Source organism: Danio rerio, chromosome 3 (assembly GCF_052040795.2).
Source record: "Danio rerio strain M-AB ecotype USA chromosome 3, GRCz13ab, whole genome shotgun sequence".
NCBI lineage: Eukaryota > Metazoa > Chordata > Actinopteri > Cypriniformes > Danionidae > Danio > Danio rerio.
In genome coordinates this window covers 66,157,501-66,178,920 of record NC_141023.1, presented here as the reverse complement: position 1 = coordinate 66,178,920, position 21,420 = coordinate 66,157,501, and the positions used below count along the sequence as shown (strand labels likewise).

The following is a 21,420-nucleotide window of genomic DNA, read 5'->3' as shown; positions in this document are numbered from 1 at the left end:
AACCTGTTGCTTTTAAAGCGATTAGTCGACTTTACTTTATAAAGTGAGTAAACCTGTTGCTTTTAAAGCGATTAGTCGACATTACTTTATAAAGTGAGTAAATCTGTTGCTTTTAAAGCGATTAGTCGACTTTACTTTATAAAGTGAGTAAACCTGTTGCTTTTAAAGCGATTAGTCGACTTTAGTTTATAAAGTGAGTAAACCTGTTGCTTTTAAAGCGATTAGTCGACTTTAGTTTATAAAGTGAGTAAACCTGTTGCTTTTAAAGCGATTAGTCGACTTTACTTTATAAAGTGAGTAAACCTGTTGCTTTTAAAGCGATTAGTCGACTTTACTTTATAAAGTGAGTAAACCTTTTGCTTTTAAAGCGATTAGTCGACTTTACTTTATAAAGTGAGTAAACCTGTTGCTTTTAAAGCGATTAGTCGACTTTACTTTATAAAGTGAGTAAACCTGTTGCTTTTAAAGCGATTAGTCGACTTTACTTTATAAAGTGAGTAAACCTGTTGCTTTTAAAGCGATTAGTCGACTTTACTTTATAAAGTGAGTAAATCTGTTGCTTTTAAAGCGATTAGTCGACTTTACTTTATAAAGTGAGTAAATCTGTTGCTTTTAAAGCGATTAGTCGACTTTACTTTATAACGTGAGTAAACCTGTTGCTTTTAAAGTGATTAGTTGACTTTACTTTATAAAGTGAGTAAACCTGTTGCTTTTAAAGCGATTAGTTGACTTTATAAAGTAAGTAAACCTGTTGCTTTTAAAGCGATTAGTCGACTTTACTTTATGAAGTGAGTAAACCTGTTGCTTTTAAAGCGATTAGTCGACTTTACTTTATAAAGTGAGTAAATCTGTTGCTTTTAAAGCGATTAGTCGACTTTACTTTATAAAGTGAGTAAACCTGTTGCTTTTAAAGCGATTAGTCGACTTTACTTTATAAAGTGAGTAAACCTGTTGCTTTTAAAGTGATTAGTCGACTTTACTTTATAAAGTGAGTAAACCTGTTGCTTTTAAAGCGATTAGTCGACTTTACTTTATAAAGTGAGTAAACCTTTTGCTTTTAAAGCGATTAGTCGACTTTACTTTATAAAGTGAGTAAATCTGTTGCTTTTAAAGTGATTAGTCGACTTTACTTCATAAAGTGAATAAATCTGTTGCTTTTAAAGCGATTAGTTGACTTTATAAAGTGAGTAAACCTGTTGCTTTTAAAGCGATTAGTCGACTTTACTTTATAAAGTGAGTAAACCTGTTGCTTTTAAAGCGATTAGTCGACTTTACTTTATAAAGTGAGTAAACCTGTTGCTTTTAAAGCGATTAGTCGACTTTACTTCATAAAGTGAGTAAATCTGTTGCTTTTAAAGCGATTAGTTGACTTTACTTTATAAAGTGAGTAAATCTGTTGCTTTTAAAGCGATTAGTCGACTTTACTTTATAAAGTGAGTAAACCTGTTGCTTTTAAAGCGATTAGTTGACTTTACTTTATAAAGTGAGTAAATCTGTTGCTTTTAAAGCGATTAGTCGACTTTACTTTATAAAGTGAGTAAACCTGTTGCTTTTAAAGCGATTAGTCGACTTTACTTTATAAAGTGAGTAAATCTGTTGCTTTTAAAGCGATTAGTCGACTTTACTTTATAAAGTGAGTAAATCTGTTGCTTTTAAAGCGATTAGCCGACTTTATGAAGTGAGTAAACCTGTTGCTTTTAAAGCGATTAGTCGACTTTACTTTATAAAGTGAGTAAATCTGTTGCTTTTAAAGCGATTAGTCGACTTTACTTTATAAAAGTGAGTAAACCTGTTGCTTTTAAAGCGATTAGTTGACTTTACTTTATAAAAGTGAGTAAACCTGTTGCTTTTAAAGCGATTAGTCGACTTTACTTTATAAAGTGAGTAAATCTGTTGCTTTTAAAGCGATTAGGTGACTTTACTTTATAAAGTGAGTAAACCTGTTGCTTTTAAAGCGATTAGTCGACTTTACTTTATAAAGTGAGTAAACCTGTTGCTTTTAAAGCGATTAGTCGACTTTACTTTATAAAGTGAGTAAACCTGTTGCTTTTAAAGTGATTAGTCGACTTTACTTCATAAAGTGAGTAAATCTGTTGCTTTTAAAGCGATTAGTCGACTTTACTTTATAAAGTGAGTAAATCTGTTGCTTTTAAAGCGATTAGTCGACTTTACTTTATAAAGTGAGTAAACCTTTTGCTTTTAAAGCGATTAGTCGACTTTACTTTATAAAGTGAGTAAACCTGTTGCTTTTAAAGCGATTAGTTGACTTTACTTTATAAAAGTGAGTAAACCTGTTGATTTTAAAGCGATTAGTAAACTTTATAAAGTGAGTAAATCTGTTGCTTTTAAAGCGATTAGTCGACTTTACTTTATAAAAGTGAGTAAACCTGTTGCTTTTAAAGCGATTAGTTGACTTTACTTTATAAAGTGAGTAAACCTGTTGCTTTTAAAGCGATTAGTCGACTTTACTTTATAAAGTGAGTAAACCTGTTGCTTTTAAAGCGATTAGTCAACTTTACTTTATAAAGTGAGTAAACCTGTTGCTGTTAAAGCGATTAGTCGACTTTACTTTATAAAGTGAGTAAACCTGTTGCTTTTAAAGCGATTAGTTGACTTTACTTTATAAAGTGAGTAAACCTGTTGCTTTTAAAGCGATTAGTCGACTTTACTTTATAAAGTGAGTAAACCTGTTGCTTTTAAAGCGATTAGTCGACTTTACTTTATAAAGTGAGTAAACCTGTTGCTTTTAAAGCGATTAGTTGACTTTACTTTATAAAGTGAGTAAACCTGTTGCTTTTAAAGCGATTAGTCGACTTTACTTTATAAAGTGAGTAAACCTGTTGCTTTTAAAGTGATTAGTCGACTTTACTTCATAAAGTGAGTAAATCTGTTGCTTTTAAAGCGATTAGTCGACTTTACTTTATAAAGTGAGTAAATCTGTTGCTTTTAAAGCGATTAGTCGACTTTACTTTATAAAGTGAGTAAACCTTTTGCTTTTAAAGCGATTAGTCGACTTTACTTTATAAAGTGAGTAAACCTGTTGCTTTTAAAGCGATTAGTTGACTTTACTTTATAAAGTGAGTAAACCTGTTGCTTTTAAAGCGATTAGTTGACTTTACTTTATAAAAGTGAGTAAACCTGTTGATTTTAAAGCGATTAGTAAACTTTATAAAGTGAGTAAATCTGTTGCTTTTAAAGCGATTAGTCGACTTTACTTTATAAAAGTGAGTAAACCTGTTGCTTTTAAAGCGATTAGTTGACTTTACTTTATAAAGTGAGTAAACCTGTTGCTTTTAAAGCGATTAGTCGACTTTACTTTATAAAGTGAGTAAACCTGTTGCTTTTAAAGCGATTAGTTGACTTTACTTTATAAAGTGAGTAAACCTGTTGCTTTTAAAGCGATTAGTCGACTTTACTTTATAAAGTGAGTAAACCTGTTGCTTTTAAAGCGATTAGTTGACTTTACTTTATAAAGTGAGTAAACCTGTTGCTTTTAAAGCGATTAGTCGACTTTACTTTATAAAGTGAGTAAACCTGTTGCTTTTAAAGCGATTAGTCGACTTTACTTTATAAAGTGAGTAAACCTGTTGCTTTTAAAGCGATTAGTTGACTTTACTTTATAAAGTGAGTAAACCTGTTGCTTTTAAAGCGATTAGTCGACTTTACTTTATAAAGTGAGTAAACCTGTTGCTTTTAAAGCGATTAGTCGACTTTACTTTATAAAGTGAGTAAACCTGTTGCTTTTAAAGCGATTAGTCGACTTTACTTTATAAAGTGAGTAAACCTGTTGCTTTTAAAGCGATTAGTCGACTTTACTTTATAAAGTGAGTAAACCTGTTGCTTTTAAAGCGATTAGTCGACTTTACTTTATAAAGTGAGTAAACCTGTTGCTTTTAAAGCGATTAGTTGACTTTACTTTATAAAGTGAGTAAACCTGTTGCTTTTAAAGCAATTAGTCGACTTTATAAAGTGAGTAAACCTGTTGCTTTTAAAGCAATTAGTCGACTACTTACTTTTAAATTACTTATCATTTTAAAAGCATTATATTTGAGCATCTACTCACTTTTAGCAATGTAAAATCCGTTAAAACATGTTACAAATTACTTTAACAATGGCGATGGGGTCACTTTAAACTATTTCTCATTTCAGACTCTTGAATGTATTTCCAAAATTAGCAAACCAACAAACAAACAAGCAAGCAATCAAACAAACAAAGCAAAAGGTTTGGTATATTAGTGCATGTTTATTATTTACTCTAAAGACATGTCTTCCAAATGATTAACTAATCCCTTTTAAACTCACTTGCTACTAACAATCTACATAAGAAGATAAAAGTAGTCTTGATGTAAAAGATCAGTTGCATGACGTCAGCGTAACACTCATAACACAATGTGCATGAAGAAGGTTAGATTTTTAAACCTATCCGATCTAAAACTGAGCTGCAATAAAGTTTGGCACATACAATTTAACCTACCGAAATAACCCAACACAAGCATATAGCATGCTTTCGATTAGTGCAGTTTGACTATCAATATACAGTGTCCATCATCTCCGCCGTTCAGCAGTAACAGTTCATGTTCATAAGCCTAAAAACTCAAGTTTCAACCAAAAGATGCACAAGGTAGCTTTACGCTACAACATTTTCAGCCACAAATGAACAACTTGAGTGTTTTTGGTCATTCATTTACACAACAAATGGGTTTTGGGAGAGTTACGTTTTTAAAAGGTATTATTTTAAATTTTAGTAAATGGTTGTGAATCGCACCCTGAACCAATTTATTTAAATTGCAGTGTTGGATGATTGTAGCACTGCACATTACGGACATCTCAGGCCATGTTCACATGTACATGGGTATTTTCCCCTCCCTAATAAAAAAAATAATTTAAACATGAAAATGTAAAAACGCACTGCGATGCCAGTGCGAACCAACAGGTGGCGATAAAAGCCTTTTATGATGGATTAAGCATTTGCATGAGTAATTTACATGAAATTCAATGCAAATGTGCCAACAAAGGCAATTATTCCCATTGATTACCAAATAATTACCATTGTGAATGCTCAGAATTCCTCTCAATCGCATTGAACCCATTGATTCATGAACCCAGCATGAGCAAAGCCATGTTGGCCAATCAGAATGCAGCATGCACACTGATGTCATCAGGCAAAAATTCAAGTTTTAGTGGACACATCCACACTGCACCCGGAGTTTCTGAAAATCCTGGCTGGAATCAGTCAAAAATATGGCGGTTTTGAAAATACCCGTGTTCGTGTGGGCGATTTTAAGAGGCTCCACTAAATCAGGTGGGACGTCCTGAGAACAACAGCTATAAACAGCATTTAGTCCACTCTTATCCAATAGGATGTTTCAAAATGATGCCATGAAGGGCTTTCGCACCAGCTAGTCAACAAGACGGTCCTTCAGAGAACTAAATTTGCACCATTTTCCCAGTTGCATGGGCACCAACAACACTGGAGCATTTTAAAGCTGCGTCGATCAGCTGGTTTGCCTATAAGCTGAAATACAAGCGATTTGCTAATAAATCGCGGCTTATATAAAATGCTCCATTGTCCCTGTATCTGTGGTTACACTCAGTAAACAGCGGTGAGTTGGGCGAACTGATAACCTTAACAGCCAATCACAGTCATTTCTGTTGAGCATAGGAACACAATGGTAAATCAGAGCTGTTTAAGAACAAGCTCGAATGTTAGCGGGAATTGGACGTGTATTAATTTCAGTACCAACTGGTACCGAATTCCAGTATCGTCTTAAAGACAACACTAATAGAGACCAATATTTAAATAGTCAGCTGCTCAAGAACAATTTTGCATCAGTATCAATTGCCTTTGTTTGTGTAGCGCATTTGTTTATCTCATGTTTGTTCACGATGATGCCATAGTAGCAAAGGCGGCGCAACTACATCGATAATCTCGCCCACTTAAAGAAGTACTAAACTGTGGAAACACAAACTAAGCGAAGAAAAATCCGAGTGCTAAACCGTACCATGTGGAAAAGCAGATTTTGGTTCACAAGATGTCGAGATTGTTCCCTTCTTCAGTGAATCTCTTGTACTTGCGTGTAAGTTTGAATTGTAAACAATAAGCTCGCATCTCTCCGTAAGTTCGCGCAGGATTGGCGCTCAACCAGCGAATCAGATCTTCCCGAAAGCAATGCTAAGGATCTTGATTGGATTAACTTCAATGCAGGTAGATAATATATCAGATACAAAAAAACACAATCATAAAAATCAATATAAGAAATAGATACACTTTTAAAAATACATCTTCGTGTGGAGTTCATGGAATCCACAATTCATCTTTTTTTTTTAGGTGGGGTGGGGGGGTAAAAACAATCCAAACCCTCACAGTTCTTTGACTCAAAGGACCAAAATGTAACCCTCTTCAAAGCAGAGTCTCGATTTTACTGCTTAAATCCCCTCCGAAAGAGAGATCGAAGAGTTGATCGATGCTTACGGTGGAGCTGCCGAGGAAGTCGGAACGGTTGGAATCGTCCACCTCTGACCAGGGGCTCTGCAAAAACGCCGTAGCCAAAAAAGTTTCCTCGTCAAAGTCCTCATCGCCGCTCCTTTGGGTTTCCATCAAGACGTGATTCTCAACGGGAGCTTCTTGAGGACTTATATGCGTTCCTCTAATCATCAACTCTTCGTCTTGAGGCATTGGACTTAATGGGCTTCCTTCATTCAAGCTTAATTCTCCATTCAGGGCTGAATCCAGTAGAGCGTCCCAGTCAAAGTTGCCCCTCAGGGAGCTCAAATCCTCCTGTTCATCCATGCCCAGAAGAGGAGAGCTTGAGCGTCGAGGAGTTTTTCCAGTCCTGTGGTTATACGGCTGTTTTCGTTTGTTGGTTCCCTTCCCGGAGATCCAGCAACTCAACATTGTGGCTTCAGCCAATCGCGGGTCCCAGTTCTGGTCTGCGCTGGTGGCCTCCTCGAAGTCCTTCAGGAGCTGCTGGGATTCGGGACTCACGCTCAGGTTTCGGGATATTATTCCTGTAGCTTGAGCGTTCATCCTGAGACGGTGCTGGAGAGCTGGATTGATCTGCACTGGAGGTAATCTGCGCTTCTTGTAGGCTCCGTTTAAGAGACGTTCGGCGTACTGCGGGTCGATTTTCCAGAAGCCGCCTTTGCCCGGTTCATCCTTCTGCCTTGGGACTTTTATGAAGCATTTGTTCAGGGACAGATTGTGGCGGATGGAGTTCTGCAATAAATTCGAGATGAATGCATTTTAGCGTTTTCATCGTGATGCATTCAAAGTACACATGAAATCAAAACTAACCCCCCATTGATTTGGTTAGCTCACATTGCTAATTATGTCCTGAACAATTCATCTGCGCATGTCATTAAGATAAAAAACAACAGTTCGCACTTATAACCTTTAATTGAAATCTGAAAATACCCTTCCTGTTTATTTTCCGTTTAATTCTCAGATTAGGTCTGTCTGAGGTATTGGGTGTGGCTAGCATACTTAACCACGCCCCTCCAGCTGTCAGAGCAATGACAACAAACAGAAATGGTGAGGAGGAGGAGTCTGTTAGGTTGTGATACCTCTCCTAAAACCCTGATTTTCCTGAATGAAACGCCTACTTTACTACATCCAATCAGATCACAGTAGAACAAGCCACGCCCACTGTTTTCTCATTTACTATTCCTTTTTTCTAGAAACTGCGTCACAATACAAAAAAAAAAAAAACAATCACAGCTTTCAGTTTCATGTGGACCTTAAACACATTCCTTTGGCTTAGTTCCTGATTTAACAGGAGTCGCCACAGCGGAATGAACCGCCAACTACTCTGGCATGTGTTTTATGCATGCTCTTTCAGCTGCTACCCAAAACTTTAGTACATTAAATTAGCTTTTAATTTGTGCATTTAAATAGCTAAAATAGCATAACAAAAGTTACTTTTTTTTTCAAACATGGACGTATTCCTTATTTAAGATATAAATGAAAAAAGAGGCTATTTTTGCAGGTGAAGTTTGTTTTACTTATAGCTTTGCTAACGCATTCCTGACCACCAAATTATGCTTTAAAGATGTTTAACTAACTTTCCCATTAACTAATGAAAACTTCTGAACTCAAAACATCTATTAAAAAACACTTTTTAAAATGCTAATATTAGCATAAAAATAACATTGTCATATTTATTTTGTCATTTCCCCCCCTAAAAAATTATTTCTGCAAAATTGTTGTAAACAATTTATATGCTTGAATATAAACAAACAACTGAAATTTAGTCATGTTCAACTTGATTTGTTTGTTTAAATTCAGCCCAAATAAATTTACAACCACTCAACCCAATCCAAGAAATCATCTTGAAATCATTTTCAGTGTATTGTTATCCAAATAAAAACATTTAAGGAACAAAATAATAAAAGGTACAGTTCAAGTCATAGTTTGTTATCAAAGAGCTAATATATTGAATTGAATTAACGTTCCCTTAACATGAAGATGACCTCGCTAAAATGTTTTCTCTGTTAGCAAATAGTTCATCTGTATAGTTTCGTCATTACAATTTATAAACTGTAAAAAACTAAACGTAATTTCGTTTACATGCATACAGCTATTTTCTGTTCACTTTCATTGGTTTTAAAGTGCTTTAAAAATAAAGTTTGTTTGATCGACATAGCTAATCGATAACTAGTCAACAAATCACTATAAAGTGTTGTCATCTGCTAATTGCTATTGCTAGTCAGAAAGAGCTAGTATAGGGATAAAAGCTCTTATTCTAACAATATTTGAGAACTATTTACTAAAAGTGAAAGTCTAATATCCACAGCTGAAGTCAGAATTATTAGCCCCCCTGTTTATTTTTTCCCCCAATTTCTGTTTAACAGAGAGCAGATTTGTCAGCACGTTTCTAATCATAATAGTTTTAATAACTCATCTCTAATAACTGATTTCTTTTCTCTTTGTTATGATGACAGCAAATAATATTTGACTAGATATTCTTCAAGACACTTCTCTGTACAACTTAAAATGACATTTAAAGGCTTAACTAGGTTAACTAGGCAGGTTAACGATGGTTTGTTCTGTAGACTATTAAAAAAATAGCTTAAAGGGGCTAATAATTTTGACCTTAAAACGGTGCTTGAAAAATTAAAAACTGCTTTTATTCTAGTCGAAATAAATCAAATAAGACTTTCTCCAAAAGAAAAAATATTATCAGACATACTGTGAACATTTCCTTGCTCTGTTAAACATCATTTGGGAAATATTTAAAGAAGATAAAAAAAAATCAAAGGGGGGCGAATAATTCTGACTTCAACTGTACATACAGTATGGATATTGTGACAGCTTTATGAATAAATAGACAAATCAAATATATATAAATGTTCACTTTACAAATAAATATGTACTTTACAAGTAAATGTTTGTTCATTTAAATTTTGCATAATAAATGTATAGTTTGTCTGTAAAATCATCAATTAAAAATGACTTCAGTTTTTATGACATAAACATACCGAGCAGCCCTCAAATACTCCTCCATTCTCATTTTAAATCTTTAAACTTTCATTTTTTTTTTACTTTAAACATAAATAATCCACAATATATTAAAATCTAGTATGTTTGCATATAATGTTTTACTTATTTTAACAAATACAGGTCAGAATGAGCATAAAAGACATATCTGTTATGCTAAATCAACATTGTGTTACTTATATTCCTCACCATTCTCACAAAACTTGGTAAACACTAGCAAACAGACTATAATAGATATGGTTTAATGTAAATTTGTCTTTATTTGGTTCTGGTATTGATGTCTGTTGATATTGTTTAATGTAATGTATGTTAATTTGCTTGTGGTATTGGTGTGAATTGTTATGGTTTAATGTAAATTTGTCTTTATTTGTTTGTGGTATTGGTGTCTATCATTATGTTTTAACGAGTTTGCTTATTTAGTTTTGATATTATTTGTATTGTTTTAGCTCAATGTAAATGTGTTTTCTTTATTTTGGTTTTGGTTATAGTTGAATGTAACAGTCTTTTCATGTGTTGACCCCAAGAAGGATGGCCACTATGCTGATAGAGGACGTAAACAAACAATAGAAAACAGCCAACGATGGTTTCACGAATTCCTCCAGTGCACATCAGACTTGGCAAGCTAATGAGCTTTAAATCAACTGGCGAGCTAACCCGGGTTAAACATTATTTTGAGTTAAAATATCTAAAAACTGAGTGAATGTCTGCGATTTCTTCAAAGAAAAAGGAGGTTACGGCTAAGGGGTTCATTAATGATTCACCGACAGCTAAATCTTTTTAGAAATCCCCCTTTTTTCTTATGTTTTCTAGTAAATATCCAACTTATGAGCTCATTCCTCCTCTTTGACTCACAGAGGACAACAAATGCAATGATTTACAGCTTATTACAGTGCTTTTACAGTATTATATATATATATATATATATATATATATATATATATATATATATATATATATATATATATATATATATATATACTATGAACCATATAAAAAGTCTACTATTTTATATTATGCTCTATTGTTTATTTTGTGGAGTCAATAATAGGAAGCAGACAATAACAGTGAGAAAGTTGTAGTCTTGCAAGTGCAATGTTCATCCATTCAACACCTTTTATGATATTGTGATACCATAAAAGTGGAAACTACTACCTGAAAAGTACAATAGTGCACATCTTGACATTTTAAGGTGTTTTTTTTCCCTTTTTTTTAGGTAGATATTTTTAGAAATCCACGTTTTTTGTTAAAATTTAACTAATTTAATTGAATTCTTTCTGCTTGGCTCACGACTCGTGCACTGAAAAAAATGTCTGCAAACTATTTATGTGTTGAATCCAAACAAACAAATGAAATTTAATAATGTTCAGCTTAATTTTGTGTGTTTAAATTCAGCCTAAATAAATTGTTCTCAAGCACTTAACTGAAGAAAATGTAGTAAATTCAAGAAATTGTCTTTGAGAAATTGTCTTCAGTGTTCTTTACACCGCAATGAATTATTATTTTTTGTTTTGTCTTGTGTTTTGTTTTGTTGTTTTGGTCTTGTTTCTAGTCCAAATATCTAATAAATCTTATATAAAGAAGAAATCTAAAATAATGAGCCAAAATTAAGTGGGTTTTTCCATAAAACAAGCTCAATTATCTGTTACCCCATTGGCAGATCATTCAGCTTGTTTTCAGGAAAAACGAACTTAATTTTGACTATTTCTGAAAGCGAGACTATCTATAATTTAGACTCTTTTTTGCATTGTAAGAACACAAAGTACAACGTTTCTACACTACTCCTTATCACTAAATCAGCAGAAGCATCCAAAAACTCATTAGTAAAACCCATCAAGCCATCTACAAAGGTTTGTGCTGGTCTCTCTCCAATACGCAATCCACTTCAGCAGGTGTTAAGAACGCTCAAGCAAACACAAAACACCCCTCATTGGCCTTTGCCAGATATGCAAATGAGGCCGGTTTCAGGGTGAGCCATTTATTTGCTGCGTCTTTTAAGTGTAAATGATTGCGCGCAACAGTGGGCTTTACAAACGGGGACTTTTAATTTGGAATGAGTTCACTTCCGGTGAACCGTCACGCGGTTGTAAAACAGCCATGTTTAAGGTCTTGTTAGATGTTAGATTAGATGTTATTATTTATGATTTGCTTTTGTAGTATTTTGGACTATAATCTACAGCTCATTTTTGGTAAAGCTCACCTCTGATTGTGTATTTGGAAGCACGTTGTACATTTATCTTCATAACATTAAATAAACAATCATTAATTTTCCTTTGGCTTAGTTTCTATTTCAGGTCGCCGCAGCGGAATGAACCGCCAACTATTCCAGCATATGTTTTACACAGTGGATGCCTTTCTAGCAGCAACCCAGTACTGGGAAACACACACTCATACACTACAGCCAATTTAGTTCATCAATTCCCCTATAGCACATGTGTTTGGACTTGGGTTAGCACCCGGAGGAAACCCACGCCAACACGGGGAGAACATGCAAACTCCACTCAGAAATGCCAACTGATCCAGCCGGGACTCAAACCAGCGACCTTCTTGCTGTGAGGCGACAATGTAAATAAATAAAGATCTTGTTTATATATAGATCCTGTTGATATAAAGTGGATTTCACACCAGACAGGCAGCACAGCATTAAACTACATTGTTCTGCAGCATGTTTTTAAAATATAAACATTCATTTTACCACAGTATTTTGGTATTAATGGACTTTCAGCGCTCGCCTGCTGCTTGTGTTTACATTTTCATCTCATTTCACGCTTGAATGACTAAATGAATACTTAAAGGGAAAGATCACCCACTCATCCCCACCCCCCCCAAAGAAAAGGGACATTTCTTTATAATTTACTACCAGAATATTTATAATAACCAACTTATGAGCTCATTCTTTCTCCTTGACTCACAGAAGGAACAAAATTCAATGTTTTACACTACACTGATTTTTATTTTTCCATGTTTATTTATGCTTCTGAATTGCATTATGGGATTTTGATCTTTCTTCCGACAACTTTTAACCTTGAAAAGTGTGAAAAAGTGACTTTTATTAACATTTTTAGTAGTTTAAAGTGCTATATTGTCTGTTTTGGTGTTTTATATTACTATACAAGCACCTTGTAATAAACTGCAGCACATTTTCTATTATTTCACACACTTATTTCTTTAGATATTATACATTATATTCTTACAAACTACTAAAATGTCACTAAAAGTTATTTTGTTAAACTGTAGAGTTTAAAGTGGACATAACAGAGATCAACATCCCATAAACTAAAAACATTTCTTCATCCTTTACTCATTTACATTTAATGGTAAAAAACTTGACCATTGACTTTCATAGTATCCGTTTTTCCTACAAGGCATGTCAATGGTTTCTAACATTCTTCAAAATATCTTCTTTAGTGTCAAACAGAAGTAAGAAACTTCCCAGCAGGCACACAACGTCATAAGACATCAATGTTAGGTTCGATTGTGATGTCAGGTAACCAAATTGTCTAGTCAGCGTCTAGACAACGTTATTTTGACGTCCAATAACGACTGCAAATGACGTTGATATTTAGTTGATTTTAGGTTGTGTTGGAAAGTAACCAAAATCTAACATCGAGCCAACATCTTAAACCAACATCATATTGACGTCAAATCCTGACATTTATTTGTCAGATATGGCAACCAAAAGCCAACGTCTGATAGACGTCAAAGTGGGAACACTTACACAACATCAAGCTCGAACTTAATTAGACGTTGATATTTGGTTGATTTTAGGTTGCAGGTTAGACACTGATGCCGGCCAGACATTGGGTTCTGATGTCAACCCAATTTTCATTTCCAAACAAAATGTAATGTCTCCATGGAGTAGGGGAACAACATCAATCTGATGTCATGTTGACGTCCTGTGCATGCTGGGTTATAAAGGTTCATAACCACTTGACGAGAGTCATTTTTAGGTGACTGTCCCTTTAAGTCTGTTTAACTGACTATATTTAGATTACATGATGTTACTGATGCTGTACGAGGAACTTTAGAAAGTTGAAACCCCACCACTTGTTTACTGGTGGCTGAAAAACATCCCATTGTGTATGTATGGAGCCTTTTCACAAGACGTTTAACACTCATCAGCATCTTAAATCCTTGAAAGTTAATAATATTTAGATTCTTTTCTAATACGTGTGCGCATTTATATGCATCTATGTACAGTTGAAGTCAGAATAACACGACCCTTTTGAATTTTCTTTTCTTTTTTAAATTTTCCCCAAATGATGTTGAACAGATTCAGGAAATGTTCACAGTATGTCTGATAATATTTTTTCTTCTGGAGAAAGTCTTATTTGTTTTATTTCGGCTAGAATAAAAGCAGTTTTTAATATTTTAAAACTCATTTTAAGGTCAAGATTATTAGCCCCTTTAAGCTAAATTTTTTTCTTCGATAGTCTACAGAACAACCCATCGTTATACAATAACTTGCCTAATTACCCTAACCAGCCTAGCTAACCTAATTAACCTAGTTAAGCCGTTAAATGTCACTTTAAGCTGTATAGAAGTGTCTTGAAGAATATCTAGTCTAATATTATTTACTGTCATCATGACAAAGAGAAAATAAATCAGTTATTAGAGATGAGTTATTAACACTATTATGATTAGAAATGGCGAGGCAGTGGCGCAGTAGGTAGTGCTGTCGCCTCACAGCAAGAAAGTCGCTGGTTCGAACCTCAGCTCAGTTGGCGTTTCTGTGTGGAGTTTGCATGTTCTCCCTGCCTTTGCGTGGGTTTCCTCCGGGTGCCCCGGTTTCCCCCACAGTCCAAAGACATGCGGTACAGGTGAATTGGGTAGGCTAAATTGTCCATAGTGTATGAGTGTGTGTGAATGTGTGTGTGGATGTTTCCCAGAGATGGGTTGCGGCTGGAAGGGCATCCGCTGTGTAAAAACTTGCTGGATAAGTTGGCGGTTCATTCCGCTGTGGCGACCCCGGATTAATAAAGGGACTAAGCCGACAAGAAAATAAATGAATGATTAGAAATGTGCTGAAAAAAAATCTGCTCTCCGTTAAACAGAAATGGAGAATGGGCTGAATAATTCAGGGGGGGCTAATAGTTCTGACTTCAACTGTATGTTTTATATAATCTTTGCATCAAAATACAAAAACAAAATGCAGCTTTAGTGAGGTGCTTCTAAAGCATCGTCTATGGGGGCAGTACTGGACTGAGACAGTTTCGGTGTACTAGAACTGTCTGTTAAGCTGCTTTGACACAATCTACATTGTAAAAGCTCTATAGAAATAAACATGATAGGACAGGAAATTTAGATTATTCTCTCTTCTGGCTGCCGTTTTCAGTCTCACACTAATTGTTTCCTCTTTCTGAAAGTCTTGATTTCCCCATCCTGGAGTTTTTCTTTTATTATTTGAGCAAATAGGATTGTACGCAAATGATCTATTGTCCTCTCCTATTCACTGCGCTCTGAGTTGACCAACTATAACGTTTTCAACTGCTGAGAAACCAATGTGAAAATGTGTTACCTGCCAGGTGGGATCTGCGTGGCGGAAGTAGCAGAAGTTGTCCGTGATCCACTTGTAGATGCATGAAAGTGTGATTTTGGTTTTCTTGCTTGCCTGCATAGCCATGCATATGAGAGTTGCATATGAGTATGGCGGCTTGATGTGCGGGTTGGACTTATAATCGACTTCGTCGGGACAGTGTCCATGCGCCACCAGGCTGGGCAGAGCTGAAAACATGGGCACTCTGCAGAAAGACGCCGCCGTGGGTTTCCCAGGGGTTAGTGGCATGCCTATAGACGCCGGGTCTCCTGCTAACGGTGAAGAGGGCGCGTCTGAGCCCATGAGGTGGCTGTGGCTAGACGGGGACGTGTGCTGTCCTGTGCTGGCGTTGAGGATGGAGAACTCCTGCAGCCACTGGAGGCTGGTCAGGCTGTCGTCTAAATTGTCGGAGTCTAAACTGGTGTTGCACTGGAGCGGTGTGGAGGTGTCCAAACGCTCGGCCTGAGCCGCTGCAGTCACCACTTCCTCCTCCAAGCCCACCGAGCCCTCCGGCCAGGGGTCCATGGAACTCATGGAGAGCATGGTCCTGACAAATCCTAACAGGACAGAAACATTTAGATCAGTCAAAGGTCCAATCCCAGTTCTACCCCTTACCCCTTAGTGTTCATGTGAAGGGCTAGGGGTGTCCCAATTCTCTTCATCTTGAAGGCGTAGGGCTAAGGGGAAGGGATATTATCCCTCAAAACTGAGATTTTCCCTCGACAACACTAGAAACAAGGGGTATAAAAAGTTTAAATACATTCATAACGACGATCCTGTTTTAAGGTCATTAAAAAAAACGATAACCCACGGCCCCCAATCGCTTATATTTACTTTTATTTATAATCGATTATCCATCTAATTTTCTTATATTTACTTACATCTATAATCGCTAAATCTCTTATATTTACTTCTATTTATAATCGCTTAGTCGATTACTCGCTTATAGTTACTTATATTTATAATCGTTTATATTTACTTATATTTATAATCACTTATCCGCTTAATCGCTCATATTTACTTATATTTATAAACGATTAATCGCTTATAGTTACTTATATTTATAATCGATTAATCGCTTATAGTTACTTGTATGTATAATCAATTAATCGCTTATTAGTTATATTTATAATCGATTAATCGCTTATAGTTACTTATATTTATAATCGATTAATCGCTTATGGTTACTTGTATGCATAATCAATTAATCGCTTATTAGTTATATTTATAATCGATTAATCGCTTATAGTTACTTATATTTATAATCGTTTAATCGCTTATAGTTACTTAAATTTATAATCGATTAATCGCTTATAGTTACCTATATTTAGAATCAATTAATCGCTTATTACTTATATTTATAATAGATTAATTGGTTATAGTTACTTATATTTATAATCAATTAATCGCTTATAGTTACTTATATTTATAATCGATTAATCGCTTATATTAACTTATATTTATAATCGCTTATATTTACTTTTATTTATAATCGCTTAATCGCTTATATTTACATATATTTATAATTGCTAAATCGCTTATATTTACTTCTATTTATTATCGCTTAGTCGATTAATCGAGTGTAGTTACTTATATTTTTAATCGCTTATATTTACTTAAATTTTTAATCGATTAATCTCTTTTATTTACTTATATTTATAACCACTAAATCGTTTATTTGCTTATATTTATAATCGCTTATTCGATTAATCCAGTTTAGTTATTTATATTTATAATCGCTTATATTTACTTAAATTTATAATCGCAAAATCTCTTATATTTACTTATATATTTAATCGCTTTTTTGATTAACCGATTGTAGTTACTTATATTTATAATCGCTTAATTGCTTATATTTACTTATATTTATAATTGCACAATCGCTTATATTTACTTATATTTATAATCGCTTATCCACTTAATCGCTTAAATTTACATATATTTATAATTGCTTAATCACTTATATTTACTTAGATTTATAATAGCTTATTTACTTAATCGCTTCTATTTATATTTATAATCGCTTAAACGCTTATATTTACTTATATTCATAATCGCTTAAACACTTAATTGTTTATAGTTACTTATATTTATAATCGCTTATATTTACTTATAATTATAATCACTTTTGCACTTAATCATTTATAGTTATTTATAATCAATTAATCACTTATATTTACTTATATTTTTAATCGCTTATCCACTTAATCGACTATATTTACTTGTATTTAAAATCACTATTTGTTTATACTTACTTATTTTTATAATTGCTTAATAACATAAATTTACTTACATTTATAATTGCTTAATCGCTTATATCATATTTATAATCAATATTTGCTTATATATTTATAATTGCTTAATCGCTTATATTTACTTAAATTATAATCGCTAATTGTATATATTTACTTATATTTATAAATCGCCTTTCCACTTAATCGCTTATAATTACTTATATTTATAAACGCTTATAGTTACTTATCTTTATAATTACTATTCCGCTTAATCGCTTGTAATTGCTTATATTTATAATCGCTTATCAGTTTAATTGCTTATATTTATAGCCGCTTATTTGCTCAATAGCTTATATTTATATTTATGATCACGTAATGGCTTATATTTAATTATATTTATAATTACTCTTCTCTGGATTTATATCATATCTTTTCATGGACTAATTTCTTATTCAATGTAAACTTGCTAAATGTAATTGAAAAATACAATTAAAAATAGCTACATATATTTGTATAATGAAAAAATATAATCGCTTTTCTGAATTGATTGACTGTTTTATATATGTGTGTTCATGAGAAGTACTTTTTAAGTTACTAATTACATTACTTAAAAATCAAAAGTAATCCCTCACATTACTTTTTCAGCGATTAAGTAATTTAATTACAGTTACTAGTTACTTAACTTTTTGTATAGCGCTTTTCACAACAATTACTGTCCCAAGCAGCTCCTCAATAGGTGCATGTTGTTACATTATTACAATCAAAACGATGAACGTTTGTGAGACATGTTGCTTTATTTGGCTTATAGAGGTCACAGAACTTTCTGGAAACTTCTCAGGTCACTGTTTACAGCGTCTCATAACTGCCTCACAGCACACAATAGAGCCAACCACTAACATTCCTCAGCACGGCAGGTGCAGCCCGGACGGAGGCTCGCAAAACACAATTAAAGCATATTAAATGTGGACAAAGAGTAATAGTACACAATAATGTCATAATATGGTTGTCTTTCAGTATAAATGATGTAAAAATGACATGCTAGATCAGACCTATTCTTATTCAAATGTATAAATGAATAAATCACTCCAAATTTGATTTGGTTTGTATTTATCACAAACCTCTTGGGTAGAAGGTAAGGATAATGGCAAAGTATAATAAATTAAAATGACAATTTGAGGACAAACTGACTATTAAATGGCATCTTTTTTAATTATTCTTGCTCTAAACGTGACTGAAGATTTATTTTAGCATGTAAATTGTTTTTACAACTCAGATTGATGATCGTTTTATTCATTTGAAGACAGCTTTTTTAATTTAAAACTTGCCTTTGCTTGTTGATTTTGAATTATTTAGTGGTTTGTTGGCATCATATTCAGCACTCCGAGGAGCTGCTTTTAAAAAAAATAAATGAAGCTTATTATTATTACCTACTTTTTTTTTACACTGAATGATATTTTAGTGGCTGTTCTTTCTAAAACACGAGAAACAAATATGATAGTGTGCATTTTTTGACCTGAAATCAAGTCAAACAGGACACCATCTAATGAAAATCAAAGCAGTATTACATTTAAACATTGTTATATGCTTCAAAATTTGTTCTTTTATTTAATATTATTGTTATAAACACACATTTTAAAAATGAAAATTGTTAAGAAAATATAATATTATTGATATTAGCTACTATTTTATTTACACTGAATGACATTTCAGTGCTGGCTTTTCTAAAGCGTGGGAAACTTACATGCTAGTGTGCATTTTTTTTTACCTAAAATTAAGTCAAACAGGACACCATCTAATGAAAACATAAGCAGTGTTAAATGTTAACATCTTTAATGCTTCAGAACATGTTCTCATATTTAAGCTATGTAATATTATTGCTATAAACACACATTTTAAAAATTAAAATTGTTAAGAAAATCTAAAATATTATTAATATTAGCTACTATTTTTTTTTTTTTTACAATGAATGACAATTCAGTGCTGTCCTTTCTAAAACATGCAAAACAAATATGATAGTGTGCATTTCTAAACCAGAAACCAAGTTAAGCAGGACGACTTCTTTTAAAATTAAAGCATTATTACATGTTTAATGCTTCAAAACCTGTTCTCGTATTGAAGCTATAATATTATTGCTATAAACACACATTTTTTAAAATGAAAATTGTTAAGAAAATCTAAAATATTATTAATATTAGCTACTATTTTTACAATTAATGACATTTCAGTGCTGTCCCTTTCTAAAGCGTGGGAAACTTATATGATAGTGTACATTTTTTGACCTAAAATAAAGTCAGACAGGACACAATCTAATGAAAAAATAAGCTTTATTAAATTTTACTGTCTTTAATGCTACAAAACCTGTTCTCGTATTTAAGCTACATAATATTATTGCTATAAACAGACATTTAAAAAACGAAAATTGTTTAGAAAATCTAAAATATTATTAATATTACCTACTATTTTTTACCCTAAATGACATTTCAGTGCTGTCCTTTCTAAAGCATGGGAAACTTATATGATAGTGTGCATTTCTTAACCAGAAACCAAGTAAAGCAGGGCACCTTTTAATAAAAAATAAAGCAGTATTACATGTTTAATGCTTCAAATCCCGTTCTTGTATTTATACTATTGTTAAACGAGCATTTTAAAGATGAAAATCTATACTATTTTTACACTGAGTTGCATTAAGTGTTACCTTCTAATACAAAAATGAAGCAGTGTTACATGTGAATATATTTAATGCTTCAAAAACTAGTATTTAATCTTTAAATTATGAAAAATGACCATTTATCCATCAAGCAGTTAAGTAGTTAAAATCCTCCTCTCTTTAGTGGTAGTTGATGGTCAGCAGACTGGTTGTTTATTTAGATTAATGGTAGTTTTAACGTTATATAAATGCCAAATGTGAACTTGTCAAATGTCTCTGTGGGTGTATTTGCGTCAAATGAAATCTAAACAAAGGATAAATAAATGTTAACTAACCTTACATAACTAACGTTATATTATCATTATAAACACACATTTCTAATATAAAATACACTCGCGTTGTGAAAAACTGAGCCCAACTCACCTGTCCTTCCTCGATAGCGGTCTTGAATGGCAGGGAAATAACATCCAACGGTTTTCTGAGGGGAAAATGAGAAATGTTATCCGTTTTCTTCCAGCGGTGGAGTGTCTGCTCGTCTACGGGACTCGGTTTAAGGTCTCCGGGGCAGCAGAGGCTCCGGGCCCCGTTTAATACCTGCCGCAGGACGTTTGTCCGGTCACCCCGGCGACGCTACACCCCCCTGTAAACAGAGTCCCGTTCTTTCATTGGCCGGCCGGTTGTTATGGTGATCGGGAGCGAGCAGGTTTGAGCTTCTCAAACACACACACACACATATGAAGTCAATGCGGGATACAGCTGCGGATACTCACAGTATAGCATAGTTTCTGTGACTCTTTTCAACAATAGTTCATATTTTTACACCAGATAAAGTCTAGATGGGATACAGCTGCGGATGCTCTGCTCACGTCAATATAATATCATTTACACTTTACAACAATAATGAATATTTTTACTCATTTTTGTGACACATCACTGCAATAATTAATATTTTTACACATTTTGAGACACTTTATAGCAATAATTAATTTTTTACACATTTTTGTGACACTTTACAACAATAATTAATATTTTTACACATTTCTGTGACACTTTACAACAATAATTCATATTTTACATGTCTGTGACACTTTAAAGCAATAATTAATATTTTAAACATTTTTGTGACACTTTAAAACAATAATTAATGATTTTAAACATTTTTGTGACACTTTAAAGCAATAATTAATATTTTAAACATTATTGTGACACTTTAAAACAATAATTGATATTTTTAAACATTATTGTGACACTTTAAAGCAACAATTAATATTTTAAACATTATTGTGACACTTTAAAGCAACAATTAATATTTTTACACATTTTTGTGACACTTTAAAGCAATAATTAATATTTTTACACATTTTTGTGAAACTTTAAAGCAATAATTAATATTTTTACATATTTTAGTGACACTTTAAAGCAATAATTAATATTTTTAAGCATTATTGTGACACTTTAAAGCAATAGTTAATATTTTTACACATTTTTGTGACACTTTACAACAATAATT

General features: G+C 33.3%; 1 protein-coding gene across 2 annotated transcripts; it reads right to left on the bottom strand.

Moving 5' to 3' along the window:
* Positions 1–4,223: 4,223 nt before the first annotated feature.
* On the bottom strand, positions 4,224–20,534 carry foxj1a (forkhead box J1a). 2 transcript variants are annotated; one of them, NM_001076706.2, is given in 3 exon segments: positions 4,224–7,216; positions 15,012–15,586; positions 20,334–20,534. In NM_001076706.2, coding segments are annotated over 2 exon segments (1,377 nt in total). In that variant the 5' UTR covers positions 15,573–15,586; positions 20,334–20,534; the 3' UTR covers positions 4,224–6,400.
* Between the last annotated feature and the right edge of the window lie 886 nt (positions 20,535–21,420).

Excerpts from the sequence above, each read along its gene's own strand:
- foxj1a (XM_087243348.1), bottom strand. The coding sequence starts at position 15,572 with ATGCTCTCCATGAGTTCCATGGACCCCTGGCCGGAGGGCTCGGTGGGC. Across the intron at positions 7,217-15,011 it reads ACGCAGATCCCACCTGGCAG|AACTCCATCCGCCACAATCT; the intron begins GTAACACATTTT and ends AATTTATTGCAG.